Here is a 13275-nt window from a genome sequence, read left to right as displayed (position 1 = left end):
AACGGTTTCTCATCTCACATGGAGTCAGAATAAGACAACGTAAGCCAATCAGACATGAACAGGAATCTGTTATTCAACGTCACCCTTCTTGAGAACATGCATAGCAAATATAAATGATTTATTTAGAGATGTCTAACGTTTAGTTCACCCAATATCATTTCATTCCTAACCTGCATGACTGACTTTCTTCGTAACATAAGTATTAGTTGTATTCATAGTTTTTAATAATACTTTTTTCTATGCAATTGTGAATAGAAATACACAGTAGTTCAGTACAATTGTTTGCAGACTTAAAACTGATGTGTTGTTCTTTAGGTCTTGGTCTGGTTTGCCAATGTGGTATGAGTGTCTTCGTTGGATTCTCTCCTCAGTTATGATTACCATCTTGTGCGTAGTGCACTCATGCTCAAAATACACATCAAGCAAACACCCCAAAGACGTTTGATTAAGAGACATGGTTGCAACTTCATTTCAAGTGTGTCTTTTTGTATTTTGAAATTCGCGTTGACTTAAAGGATATTCTTTGTTCTTACCCACAAGGTGTACAATTAATTAATCTCTAAACCGCATTAATCATTCAGTCTTCACATTGTTTACATGACAAGCAGGTAATAACATATTAATGCAGGTAACATTGTCAAGCATTGCTGGAGTCAACTTGTATTCTGTTTGGTCCATCCACTGAATGAAACCGAACGTGGCCATTGTTATCTTGTGTGCCTTTCCTGGAAGGAAAATGCATCACACAATGAGCTATTGAAGTTGTTTTTGTGACCTTGTGCATGAACCGTGGTCTAGGAAAAAATAAGACTGATTTAAATCAAGTAAAGTTTGAATAAAATTAAGTAAAGACTGATTTTGCTTTATACTTTTAACTCTAAACTTTGTCAGCTGAAACCCTTTGATCTAAAGTATTCATAAAATACCAATATTTGCCATTTCAAACGGTTTTCTTGTGTCACATGACACCCAAGGAAATAAAATGTTTAATTTCTTTCTTTATTTTTAAGTCATTTTAGCCTTTCAGTCGATTTAGCCTTTAGCATTGCAAAAATATACAATATGTTGTACATTTTTTCCATATATGGCCTTGAAATGTTATGGGCTCTGAACCATTATAGCTTTCTAACAGTAATAACAACAGCCATAAAACAAAAGCATTGATTAATTTTCAATAACAGCCAATTTATTTTTGAGCTGCAAAAAGGCATAATTAATGAATAATTAGTTTAGTACTTCTACTATTACCAAAATAATTTATACATAAATAACAGCCCTGTTCAAGCCTTTTTATATATGTATATGGGTCGTTGACGGATAAGACTTTTGAATAGGCCAATTTTAAAATACCAAAAATATGGATATGTTTGGCCATTTTACAAACGTTTGGAATGTAGTGTACACATGCCTTTATAAAGAAAAGTAAAAAATTTGACATTTTAGTGTTTTTACACTTGCGTTAATAATACATAGCCTTAAAAAAGTCATCTGGGGCGACCGTAATATATCTCAAAATTCACATTTTCATGTATCATTAGGACTAGTTGAACACATATCAGTAAGTAGATAAACTGATGAAGAAAGACAAACTTTAGTGCCCTTTCATTTTATGAATACCATTATTTTACAAGTTTATTCTATAATATCAGAGTCTCCCTCGTAATCCAGTTACAATACTGATTTTTACTTCAAAAGCAAAAAAACTGAATTAGCATTTATACAGATATTACACATTCAGCAATAGCATAACACTGATTAATATTTGAGGCTAAACTGATGGATATTTGGTTATGAATTTAGTGTAATTATTGCCATTTGTTGGTTACCCCACATGACATGGGGTCGCCCCAAATGATAAGAAAACCACAGGTATAAAAATTTCAGTTAAAATGTACACAAAAGAGTTCAAGACGAAATAAAATTTAACTCTTTTTATTGAAATAACATTTCAACATTTAAATATAACAAATCAGAAGGACATTAACATTTAAACAATTTTATTGCAACACACATTAAATGCTTCAAGAACTCAAGAACTTAAGAAGCTGAGTAAAGAATCTCTTTTTTGGAACCTTTTTGATTCATTGGACAGGGACTAACACTACTTGCGTCTCAATTAACCTTTCAACATTCAAATATCACAAATAATTTCTTTTTCTGGACCCATTTAGCCACATAAGGCAGTGATGAACACAACTTGCATTTCTCTAAGCTGAGGTATTACTGAACTTCACCCAATCTTGGAGAGTCAGCTTTGAGAAGCGTGATGTTGCTGGCTCAGGCTCAGAGATCACAGCATGCACATCTTTTCTGTCGTAGAAAATTGAATCTACAGTTTGTGGCCACACGAACAGGTTTTGTCACCAGATTGTAGCATACAATTGACCTGCACTTCTTCTCCCTCAACCGCAAGCACTTGACCACTTTTCATCATAAATGACAACAACAAACTTGCCACAAAGATCTAGGTTTTCTTGTTCCCTAGGTGGTTGAGGAGGAGAGCTTGGGGATTCTCAGTGTTGCACACAGTCGTCTCACTCTCAGGTCTACTGTTACGGGCTTGTAACAAGGGCATGGACTCTTCTCTGTTTTCCTACAGAAGCATGAAACAGTCCTGTGAGTGATCTCCGAAGGCTGGGAAGACCAAACCTGGTGTATTTTAAAGGTGCCCTTCACAGCCTCCAAATTGTCAGGAATTAGCTCATCACACTTTTCAATGCTTTCTCTGTTTACCCAATAGTGTGTGATGCTTGAGCCTAATCTTGTGTTCAGCATCTCATAGAGTTGCTGTGGTGTCTGAAGTTCACCACCTCGTTGGACAAAGCGATCTGCTTCTCTTTTTATTGCCCCACCAATCCCATCTGGGGTTTTCTTTACCTCTCTCTTTTCCTTGCAAGATACTCTGCTCTTGCTGCAGGGTCGGAGTTGACTTTCTGTCTATAACGAGCAGTCTTCTCTTTGCTTGTTAATCGTGCCATCTAGGAAATAGGTAAAATAGGTTAAAACTTGTTTAAAATGACTAATATAGTCACATAAATGGAATGTCATTCTGTATAGTTTTTTTTTACATTTTTCCTGTAGGATTGTACTACAACAAAAATAAATGCTTATCCCTATAAAAGGAATGGAAAATGGCTGAATTTAGAAAAAAAAGATAAAATATACAAATAATTATGCTTAAACAATTAACTCTATGTATATAATTGATGTATAGAATATGAAAACTACAAATACAGGACATATATCTATAATTTAAAACACTCAGCAGTGGTCGCCCCACATGATACTTGGTCGCCCCATATGATGTTTTCAAGTTCATTCAAGTATAAGAGGCTAACAGTTAGCCTCAGAAACCAAACTAGCTTCTTCTAGTGATATGCCACTATCAAATTTATCATCAAAATATAGATTTTTGAGAAAAAACTTATAATTCACAGTTTTGGGGTGGTCGCCCACATGATGACAAAAGTGACTACGACATTACAGCAGTTAAAAAACTGCTTTTTCTTACTATATGAGAAAGACTGAGTTACCTTACAGTTGTTTCCAGGGGGTCTTCACTTGTGTCTGGCTGATGCAATATCCCATCCTTGAGATGTTGTTTCAAAATAAAGGTCCCAAAATTGTGGTTTTTTGATGGTAGCCGGATGATATGGATAGAATCAACATAATTTGGACAACATTTGTTTGTATATCATGATAAATATATATGTGCAAATGCTTTATAGTTTTGTCAATGGATGTAAAACATGTTTGAAATTATGCCAACTAGAAAAGGGATATATTTAAGTTGATTTAAAGTGTTTTTAAACCAGTTGTCCTAACAAAAGTCAAGGCTGGACGGTCGCCCCATATGATGTTTGGCACTTCGGATAGCAGAAAAATTATGAAAAACTTAAAAATTTGGATAAGTTAGAGTGGTTTAGTAGGTGAAGAAGGTATAACAAGTAGATGAGAAATTTTTATGTATTTTTATTTTTTCTGCAAAATAAAATTAACCGGACAGAAAAAGGGGCGTCACGTCATTGACCCATTTGTATTCAAGTTTTTGGTTGGATCAGGTTACGTAAGAAAGGATTTAAACTTGTGCACACCCATCCTGTTTCCCCATTCTTCATCTTTTTCGTGATTACTGTTGGGGACACAAATTCTTAAGGACTCTGCTCCAGTGTGTGTAAGTAAAGTTTATAATCAGATTTTTTTAAAACGCTTATTCATAGCATTCTGCTAAATCATCTCTACGTAAAGAATCAAGGAAGTTGCTCTTAAATACATAATATGTAAAAACAAATCTTAAAAAGTACTTTTGATTTCTTGTTGGGTATTTCATTAAAAAAAGGACACGGCTATTATGTGCGCTTTTAACGTTAGTTTCTTTTAAAGGTTTAAAAAAGAGAAATTTGACCAAACACATGTTCATTTACATGAAATGGCTTCAGTGTTCCTCTGTATTCTGTTTTATTCTGCATGAATTTGTGAGCATCAACAACATACAACTCATCCTGAATACAGTAATATCCCTTATAATTTGATGTTCCGATGCTGTTCTTCTTCTTATTTTATTTTTTCTTTATTGCAGAAAACAAATTATTCTGAAATGATATTAGGCTAGTCCACTAATGTGCAGAGACTATGGCATTTATGTTGCTGAATCTCTTTGCTCCTGCCTTCCTGTGTCTTCTGAAAGCTGGGAGTATCAGAGGTGAGTTTGATACTCATTCAGATAGCTATATAAAATGACAGTTCTAATATGGTACCAGTCTATTATACCATGAAATGGACCTCTCAAATTGTCTGTCTGTAGTTTGACACAAAAAGTGAGGTCTACTACTGTTGAGGTCTGGATGCCCCTTTAAGGTTCTTCCCCCACGAAGTCACTCTTGTTAAAATAAAGACACGACAATTTGTTTCTAATTTTCAAAGAGCGTCTTCAGTTGCAAGCGAGAGCAAAACCGTCCAGTCTGCCTTGGTTTGCATCTGAAAGCCCCACCAGGAAACCTCCTTTTTACTGTGAAAAGATAAGAAACACACCATGTCACAAAGTGGAGCATCATATCATCATAGCGTGACTCGTCCAAGATTGAGTTCTGAGTTTAAGACCGTCTTCCCAAAACTTGCGAAAGCAGCCTTGGTACGCGGTAAGCAGGAACTGAGTCCAAGATATGAGAGAACAAGCAATCCTTGAAGATATGCAAATAAAATTAAAAAATTTCCATCATGCAGTCACTTAATGTCAACATTAAATCATAGAAAATCATATTTCATCTAACAACAACAGACAAGCGACTAAGACAAACACCGCATCTTATACGTAAATAGTGTACTTTTTGTCATTGATCTGAATGGCAAAAAGCTGCCCACTGACAGGGTTATTGGAACACTAGTCTACATTGGTTAAGTTTGTGATTTGTTCTTCTCCTCAACCCAATGCACACAGCCAGAAGTGGACTTACTCATTAGGCAAAGGTGGCCAAACACCTTAGACCCCTAAAAGCCCCCGATGCTTTTAATAGAGGAGACCACAGTCTTCTTTTGCATCAGGAAATGTGTTAACAGCGCATGATCTCTCAAATCAGTTTTCCCAGATGGATCCACTGTAACATTTGAGCGCAAGATTGACACAGGCCAGTTGACTTAAAAGCACCTACATCATTTACCTGTAAGGGAAACCACTGGACAAGTCTGGAACTTAGTTGCACAAGTATGTACTGTCAATAAATATCCTTCAAAATGCTCTAAGAAATTATAATGGTTTTAATGTATGTTTTCTTAAAAACATCTAATGGGAGTAGTTGAAATGCATCAACAAGCCCTAAATGACTTACAGAGGTGCAAATTTATTCTGCAGCAGGACAACGACCCCAAACATACAGCCAAAGTAATTAAGAACTATCTTCAGCGTACAGAAGAACAAGAAATACCCGAAGCGACGGCATGGAGGATGTGAGATTATGTGCCTTAAATTTGGATGAATGTGTCAGGTACTCATCAGCGGGTTTCTAATGACTTAGCTCAAAATGATGTTTCTTTTTAAAACAATTCACATATTTCTGATTTAAAGTGTGACTATTTCTCGGGTCATCTACTTCTTATTTCAGTTAGCAGTGTATTAACACCCTCTTTCTTTTATTTATTTTCCTTTTTGTTGTCATTGTCGGAAAGTCATGGGCATACGCACTTGATAAACACTGACTAACGCGCTGACTAACGTCCGGTCTTATTCAGTGTGCGCCAGTGTGCAGAGGTGGTGCTTCAAGTTCCCCAGCAGGGCGCGTGTGCTGCAGTACAAGAGATAGCTCTAGAGAAAGCAAACAGACAACAGGAAAAATGCTTAGCAATAAAATCATCGTGCAATAAATGTAAAAGAGATAGAGACACTGGGAAAGAATGTGTCACAGCAAATTAGTGATAGGCGTGACAGAGAAGTTGTTAATAAATATATATAATGTTGTTGCACAAATACAATATTTACTGGGTACTGTTACAAGTTCAAAGAGAAATCATATATATTTTAATCATATAAATGTAAAACTGATACTGGTGCAGAAGAAACGTTCCCAACTGAATGCTGGAGCAGTCAAATGTTACACTGTGCAGTCCTGGAGGTCAACTAGAGTGCTTGGAAAAAATTCAAATCACTACCATATATAGGCCTAAAGGAAGTGTGTACACTACTATGGTTTTTAGCAGATATCATTACACACAGTAATCGGCAAACTGACCTTATTCTTGACACCATTTGGAAGGTACTCCTTTAGACGTCTTCCTTTCGTCATACTGAGTGCCCCAGAAATATTTTAGATAAAACTGCAGAAACTCTCTTAGATGATATTGGTGTATGGAGACAGCATGGGACGGCGTGACCAACGGCTTACCAAGGTATTGGAGAGAACTGAATCTTGATAAGTTAAACAGTGAAAAAGTCAGAGCAGTCAGTGAGCTCTCTGTCAGGCAATGTTCATGAGCTAACATGTGTACGTGAAGTGTTTAATTACCTGGATAAATACATCCCAAATCTGTCAACAGAAGACCTGCTTAGGTCTACAGCTGTATAGACTTGTATCTGATTGGCTTTGAAAATTAGTGACAGATCACACACCATAAGCACCTTGAATTAGAAGGAAGCATTCTGAACCCTATTCATATTCACATGCGAAGTAATTAAAATAAATAAAATAATTAATCATTAAAACTGCTCCCGAAGTTAAAAATGCACACACAAATGAATGGGAAACCCATAATGCTTGCAATGGTCCACAAATGTAAGACTGTAAGCTCAAATTAGTTAATCTAAATAAGCACTTTAATAAGTAGCATTAAATTATTGAAAAGTGTTGCTGTTACCTTAATTGTTAGCTTCTAAATATACTGAAAAATGTGCAGTTTTATGAATGTTGGAGTGTCATTAAAGCACACACCTGTGCCCTAACCTGGCTATATGTTTGACTAAAGCCAAATAATGATGGGGTCATGTACCCTTTTTTTCTGTGAGAAACAAATCAACATATTCACAGACTGTCCTGCCTCCTATTCTTGAGTCAGATCCTCTTCCATCTTCCAGACATTCAACACTGAATAAACTGCTTTATGTTTCTCTTGGAGCTAATCCTGCTGTGATGTGTTTATGTGAACATATTTATATGTAGTCAATAGGAAATGTGATAACTGATGGTTGTGAAACATCCAGGTCTTTTTACGATTGGCTTAAAGTACAAGTTGCAGTGGACGAGTTGAGTCATACTCCACCAATGTGGCTTTAGACGACTATATTGAGAGATTACTTTATGGTGATATTTTTTTTTTTTTTATTTTTTTTTTTTTTTGGAAGACTGAACAGCTACATGCTTTTTAGTTTGTTGAAAAAATATATATATATATATTTTTTTTTTTTTAATTTTTATATTTATTTTTTTCTATTCCGACGCTGGATGGTTGTAAAAAAAAAAAAATTCCACTGCATGTAGTACCATGTATGTGATATATAAAATTTGAATTTGAGTTTGCTTATTTTATCTTTAATTAAATTGTCCAGTTTGATTATTTTATCCATTTTCAGGTGATAGCAACCTTGTGTGAAGTCTTCATGGAGAAAATGTTTTTGTGCTTCTTCTAAATATATCCAGTTAATATATGCACATACATCACAGATCACTGACATTAGCAGACCTGCCTTTGTCTGGCTTTTTTTGAAGTCCATTTATTTCTGTATTCTCTTACTCATTTAATAACGTTACAAGCAATATTGTTTCCCTGTAAGGGTGATCCAGGATTTGCCACATGACATATTGTTTAAAGTACATAGTTTAAAGAACAAGCCAGTCGCTTGTGTTGTTCATTTATTGATCTTTATCAAATAGCTTCTTGGTCTTGGCTTCTGATTTGTCAATACAGGATATTAATCATTAAAGCATCCTAAGTAGACTCTATTTTATTTGTTCTGGCACTTGCTTATTAATTATTCTTTATTATTATTATTAGATTTAACGAACAATATTACAAGAAAGTTTCCCATTATTGGATGCTAAGCCACTATAACGTTTTTAATATTCATAACTAAGGTTCTTGTTATCACGAATCATTATATTTTTCACTGTTGCGAAATGTAAAGTTTTATAGTTCTATTTCAGAGTCAGTAACGGAAGCTCCCCGCCCTCTTTCAAGTTCTACGAAACATAACGCCCTGCTCAGACGGAAATTTACTTCATGAGAGTGTTATCTCCACCCTCATCCCTTGTTTCTGACCTTTACATGCCCCATTCTGAAACGAGCACCGAACATCAAGAAACACTGAGAGGTAAGGTCCTTTAAGCCAAGAATTGTATTTTTTTGTTGTTGTTGCCAGAACTAAGTTATAAAGAACGTTTTTACTACTAGGCCCACGCTATTATTAAGAGACATTTTCCGTTTAAAAAAAAAAAAGAAACAAAAAAGATACGACTGCGTAATTTTATTTAACGTTAAGTTGTATTGTATTGTAAATGTGTCGGGTTAGATTATGGTAAAATGATGACTATTAAATGTAAAAAATGAGGAAGCGCAGTGACTATTACGCTCTTCCTGTGCGCTGCGTGCGTTAACCTGTCTTTTTTATCGCAACGAATATCCTTATAAGAAGATCAAATAAAGCTTCGTTGATTAGTTGAAGGTATTTTACGCACCCTTGTAAGCCTGTGTGTCGTTTAGTAATGTAGCATGCTAATAATCCAAACCTTGTTTTGATTGTTGTGCTAGCGGCTAACAGGTTTTGCTAATGCGAGTGTTTTTCGTAACGCTATCGCTTTTGTTTTTGCACTGAATGCGTTGACGTTTATTCAGAGGTACATGTTTTAAAAGTGCATTTCCATAGGCTAAGATGTTTTTATATTTATCAGCAGCGGAAGAGTAACCCGTTGGCCTCGTTTGGAGCTGTTATTCACCGAGTTAAGCAAGATGGGACGTAAGGTGCTGCGTCCCAGTGTTGCCCTTCTCGCTTTTCTTACGATCTGTCAACATGTCCGAGGTCAGTATCTAACTATAAATCCTTTCGTTTTTAAATTACGAAAATTAGTCCTGAAATCCGTGGGAGTGCCATTCTGGTCTGTGCGCGTTAGATTTGAGATCACCAAATGCTAAAAACATCAGATACACAGAAAAATAAACGGTAAAACTGACATTTGCACTCTCTTTGTCTTCTGTCAATACCATACAGCAATATTCATTACACATAATCATTCTTGCCAGATCTTAGTTTGGGGAAAGCCCATACTAAGCCATTGAGGTTTTTTTTTTTTTTTTTTTTTTTTAATCCAGGAAACGTTTTCAGTGAATTGTGTAAGCAGTCAGATACTGCCAATAAAATAGTTTAATGGTTAGCTCTAATAATGTCACACGTAAGCAAAAACTGGAACAATGTGAGAAGATGGAAAGGTTATGCACAGTTCCTTTTTTTTTTCTTATTGTTTGTTACAGTGGAAAAGTGAAAAGGAAATAATCAGAAGGACAGAACACAGAGAACTTAACAGAGGTCTTGAAACTGATATTCTTGTGATATCCTGCTAAAAAAAAATATTTAGAATTGATGTACAGCTTATTCCGTCAAACTGACAGATAAGGCTAATTTGTAGTGCACCCTTATAATATGTAATCATTTGATTCTAGTCTATTTGAGTGATGCTTGGCAAAACCAGAAGTGCCGCCCATATTTTCAATTGCAGTATGTGTTTTTGTTTTTTTTTTGTGGATAACACATTTGCATTTCAAAGAATTGTGTAGTGCTATAATAAAATATTTTGAAAGTACACTTTGTGAGTTCATTCACTCCACAAACTGTAGTGAAGTGTTTAGCCTAGGAGTGTAGTGTTGATACTTTCAACTAACAGTGGTTTGCAAAAAAAAAGGTTTAGCTTAAAGCTTGATAATCTGTTCAGGGTCATAGCATGTTGTCATTGTCCATAAACAGTGGATGTTTTTTTTTTCCCTAGTGCATAAATATTTATGTAACCTTGATACATTTTGCAATAACAATGGTAGGACCGCATATGGAGGGTGGATAATAAAGTATAAGAAACGCACACAAAAAACATTACTATTATACTTTAGTTAACTTATCCAATTTAAGCAATGTGTTTTAATTTAAACTCTGCACATATTACTTAAATTATTAGTTCACTTTCAAATTAAATTTCTTGATAATTTACTCACCCCCATGTCATCAATATGTTTTATTTTTTTTAACGTATTTAGTTAAATTAATTTTTTCAGTTAAATTAAGAAATTAAGGTTTTTATGTAAACATTTCAGGATATAGTGGATTTCAATGGAGAGGTAAAAAAATTACACTTTCAGTGCAGCTTCAAAGGGCTATAAACAATAGAATATACATATTTTTTTTTTTTTTTTTTTTACAAATAACCAATCTTTTTGCAAGAGAAGGCCCTTGAAATCCACTATATCCTGGAATGTTTACATCAAAAACCTTCTTTTTGACTGAAGTAAGAAATGCATAAGAAATGCATGTCTTGGAGGACATGGGAGTGACTAAATTCAGGAAATTTTCATATGAAAGTGCACTAACCCTTTAAAGTGAGTAAATCACACTAATTTCTATTCACCTGCTAGTATTTTTCCCAAATATAAAAATACAATGGAGCAGAAGTTTAACTAATAATAATAATGATAGCGATGATGATGATCAAAATACTACTACATCAGAATACTGTAAAGCATGTTTTGTTTTTATTTCCACAGCGGAATGCACGCAGCCTTCTTTTGCATCACAAAATGTGCAAACGGAAGATTTTCTTTTGAGTTTCTCAGATGGATCCACTGTAACATTTGGTTGCATTCTTGGACACAAGCCACTTGACTCAAAAAGTTCTAAAACAGTTACCTGTCAGGGAACCCAGTGGACAAATCTAGAACTCAGCTGCATAAGTATGTACTGTCAACAAGTACACTATATGTGTACATTACTCTAAAATGTCTAATTTATATAAGTGAAATGATATATGCCATATCAACCAATTGTAAATCAGACAATGTCGAATATATTACAGAAAAATCCTGTGGGAGCCTTGCAGATATTACCAATGGGAAATATGAAATGAATGGAAATTTATTTGGTGATACAGCTAAAGTAGTTTGTGACAAAGGGTAAGTGAAACAAGTCCGTTTCTATACGCTGCTTAAGTGTGTTTAAACCATGTTAAATTTAGGCTGTGTGCTTTGTATGAGTATTTAGTAAGAGGAGTCATTGCTTTCAGATACGTCTTAGAGAGTCAGGGATCAATAAGAACATGCAGAGCTGATGGATGGGATGGCCGAGACCCTTCCTGTGAAGGTATGTTAGTTATTACATTTGAGTATAATTTATTTTGTATTGAAGTAAAAAAAAAAAAAATAATAATAATAATAATAATAACTTATTCACATGGATATGTTTTTCTCTTTAGTGGTGAAATGTACAGCCCCTCCATCCATAGATAATGGACGACTTAAAGATGAGCCATTGGAAAGTTATGCATATTTAGAAACAGTCTCTTATACATGTAATGGAGGACTTAATCTTATAGGACCAGCATCAATTTATTGTTCTGAGGATGGAACATTTAAACCAGATCCACCAAAATGTTTTGGTAAGTTATGGTTCAAATGCCAGTCAAGAGACAAAGGAAAAAAAAAATCACTATTGAGTTTCTTCCTGATAAAGAATAAAATATTTAATCATCAATACTGTTCCTTTTACTTTTTTTCAGATGGGTGTCCAGTTCCTATAATTGCAAATTCAAAAAGAGTCAAGGGAAAGTCACCTCCGTACAAACTGGGTAACTTTGTAGAATACAGTTGTGAAAATGACTATACAATGAAAGGAGACGGTTATATTGTGTGTAGAGAAAATGGCTGGGACCCTGAAGTACCAAAGTGCATTGGTAAGACTAAAATTATTTTTCTAATTGCATGAACGTGTTCTGTCTGAAAGAATTGACAACATTGAAAGAACAGTTTGCTTAAAATAAAATATTGTCATATACCAAGTTATATTGTTTGTCTCTTGTGTTTATCTCAACAGCGCCTTGTACTGCACCTGTTTTAAGTGACCAACTCACATTAACACCGCAATCCCTCTCAAAAACTTTCCCACATGGATCCAAAGTGACAGTAAAGTGTATTGATGGATATAAGCCAAATGGTACAACATCTCAGTCAATCACCTGTGAGGAAACCAAGTGGACAAAAGTAACCCAGACCTGCATAGGCAAGTACTGCCATTTAACTGTGTCTTTCTGGATCTGATTTTTGTCAAACACAAAGGAGATGTTTAGCAGAAAACGAAGGCCAGAACATGTGGTGCTCCAAATGACAAAACAAAACCATAGAAAATGCTAGAGGATTAGAAAAGCTAGTATTAGCTTTTAGCTTTATTATTATTATTATTATTTTATTTATTTTTTATAAAGGAGAACCTGCAGTAAATGAATAGAGTGCAAGTCTAAAAGGTACAGTTTGTTTAAAGAATAGAGTTAGAATAGAGATTGTTAGAGGGTCAAATAAAGATGGAAAAGATTTGTTTTTAGCTGATTCTTGAAGGTAGCTAAGGATTCAGCTGCTCAGATTGAGTTAGGCAGGTCATTCCACCAGGAGGGAGCATTTGCGTTTTTCTCAGTCACTTTGGTAAATTTCTCAAATTGTTCTTGACATTTGCAAAACGGTACATGCATTTCTCAAAACAAGTCATACAAAATCGTAAAACACCATGAATTACCTGCATAAGACTGTCTCTTGCTCAAAATGCTTAGT

General features: G+C 34.8%; 1 protein-coding gene and 1 long non-coding RNA gene across 15 annotated transcripts in view; both read left to right on the top strand.

The window, feature by feature from the left end:
- The first annotated feature begins 4127 nt into the window (after positions 1–4127).
- Positions 4128–5618, top strand: LOC122328921. Its single transcript, XR_006247855.1, has 3 exons — positions 4128–4174; positions 4580–4702; positions 5577–5618. It is a non-coding gene; the product is annotated as an uncharacterized LOC122328921 (long non-coding RNA).
- Positions 5619–5858: 240 nt separating this feature from the next.
- The window catches only part of LOC122328902 (sushi, von Willebrand factor type A, EGF and pentraxin domain-containing protein 1-like), a 502117-nt gene continuing 494700 nt past the window's right edge, over positions 5859–13275 (top strand). For 2 of the 14 annotated variants that reach the window (XM_043224975.1, XM_043224974.1), the window contains exons 1-8: positions 8615–8794; positions 9372–9499; positions 11227–11412; positions 11535–11631; positions 11742–11818; positions 11931–12113; positions 12234–12407; positions 12548–12733. In XM_043224975.1, the coding sequence (XP_043080910.1) occupies positions 9430–9499; positions 11227–11412; positions 11535–11631; positions 11742–11818; positions 11931–12113; positions 12234–12407; positions 12548–12733 (973 nt within the window). In that variant the 5' untranslated portion in view covers positions 8615–8794; positions 9372–9429. Of the gene's footprint in view, positions 5982–8603; positions 8795–9056; positions 9146–9371; positions 9500–11226; positions 11413–11534; positions 11632–11741; positions 11819–11930; positions 12114–12233; positions 12408–12547; positions 12734–13275 lie in introns of those variants that run through there. The other 12 variants (XM_043224979.1, XM_043224978.1, XM_043224982.1 and 9 more) reach the window with 10 other exon arrangements.

Source organism: Puntigrus tetrazona, chromosome 23 (genome assembly GCF_018831695.1).
Source record: "Puntigrus tetrazona isolate hp1 chromosome 23, ASM1883169v1, whole genome shotgun sequence".
In the NCBI taxonomy this organism is placed as follows: domain Eukaryota; kingdom Metazoa; phylum Chordata; class Actinopteri; order Cypriniformes; family Cyprinidae; genus Puntigrus; species Puntigrus tetrazona.
The sequence above is the reverse complement of the archived record's forward strand: the minus strand, read 5'-3'. Positions and strand labels throughout refer to the sequence as shown.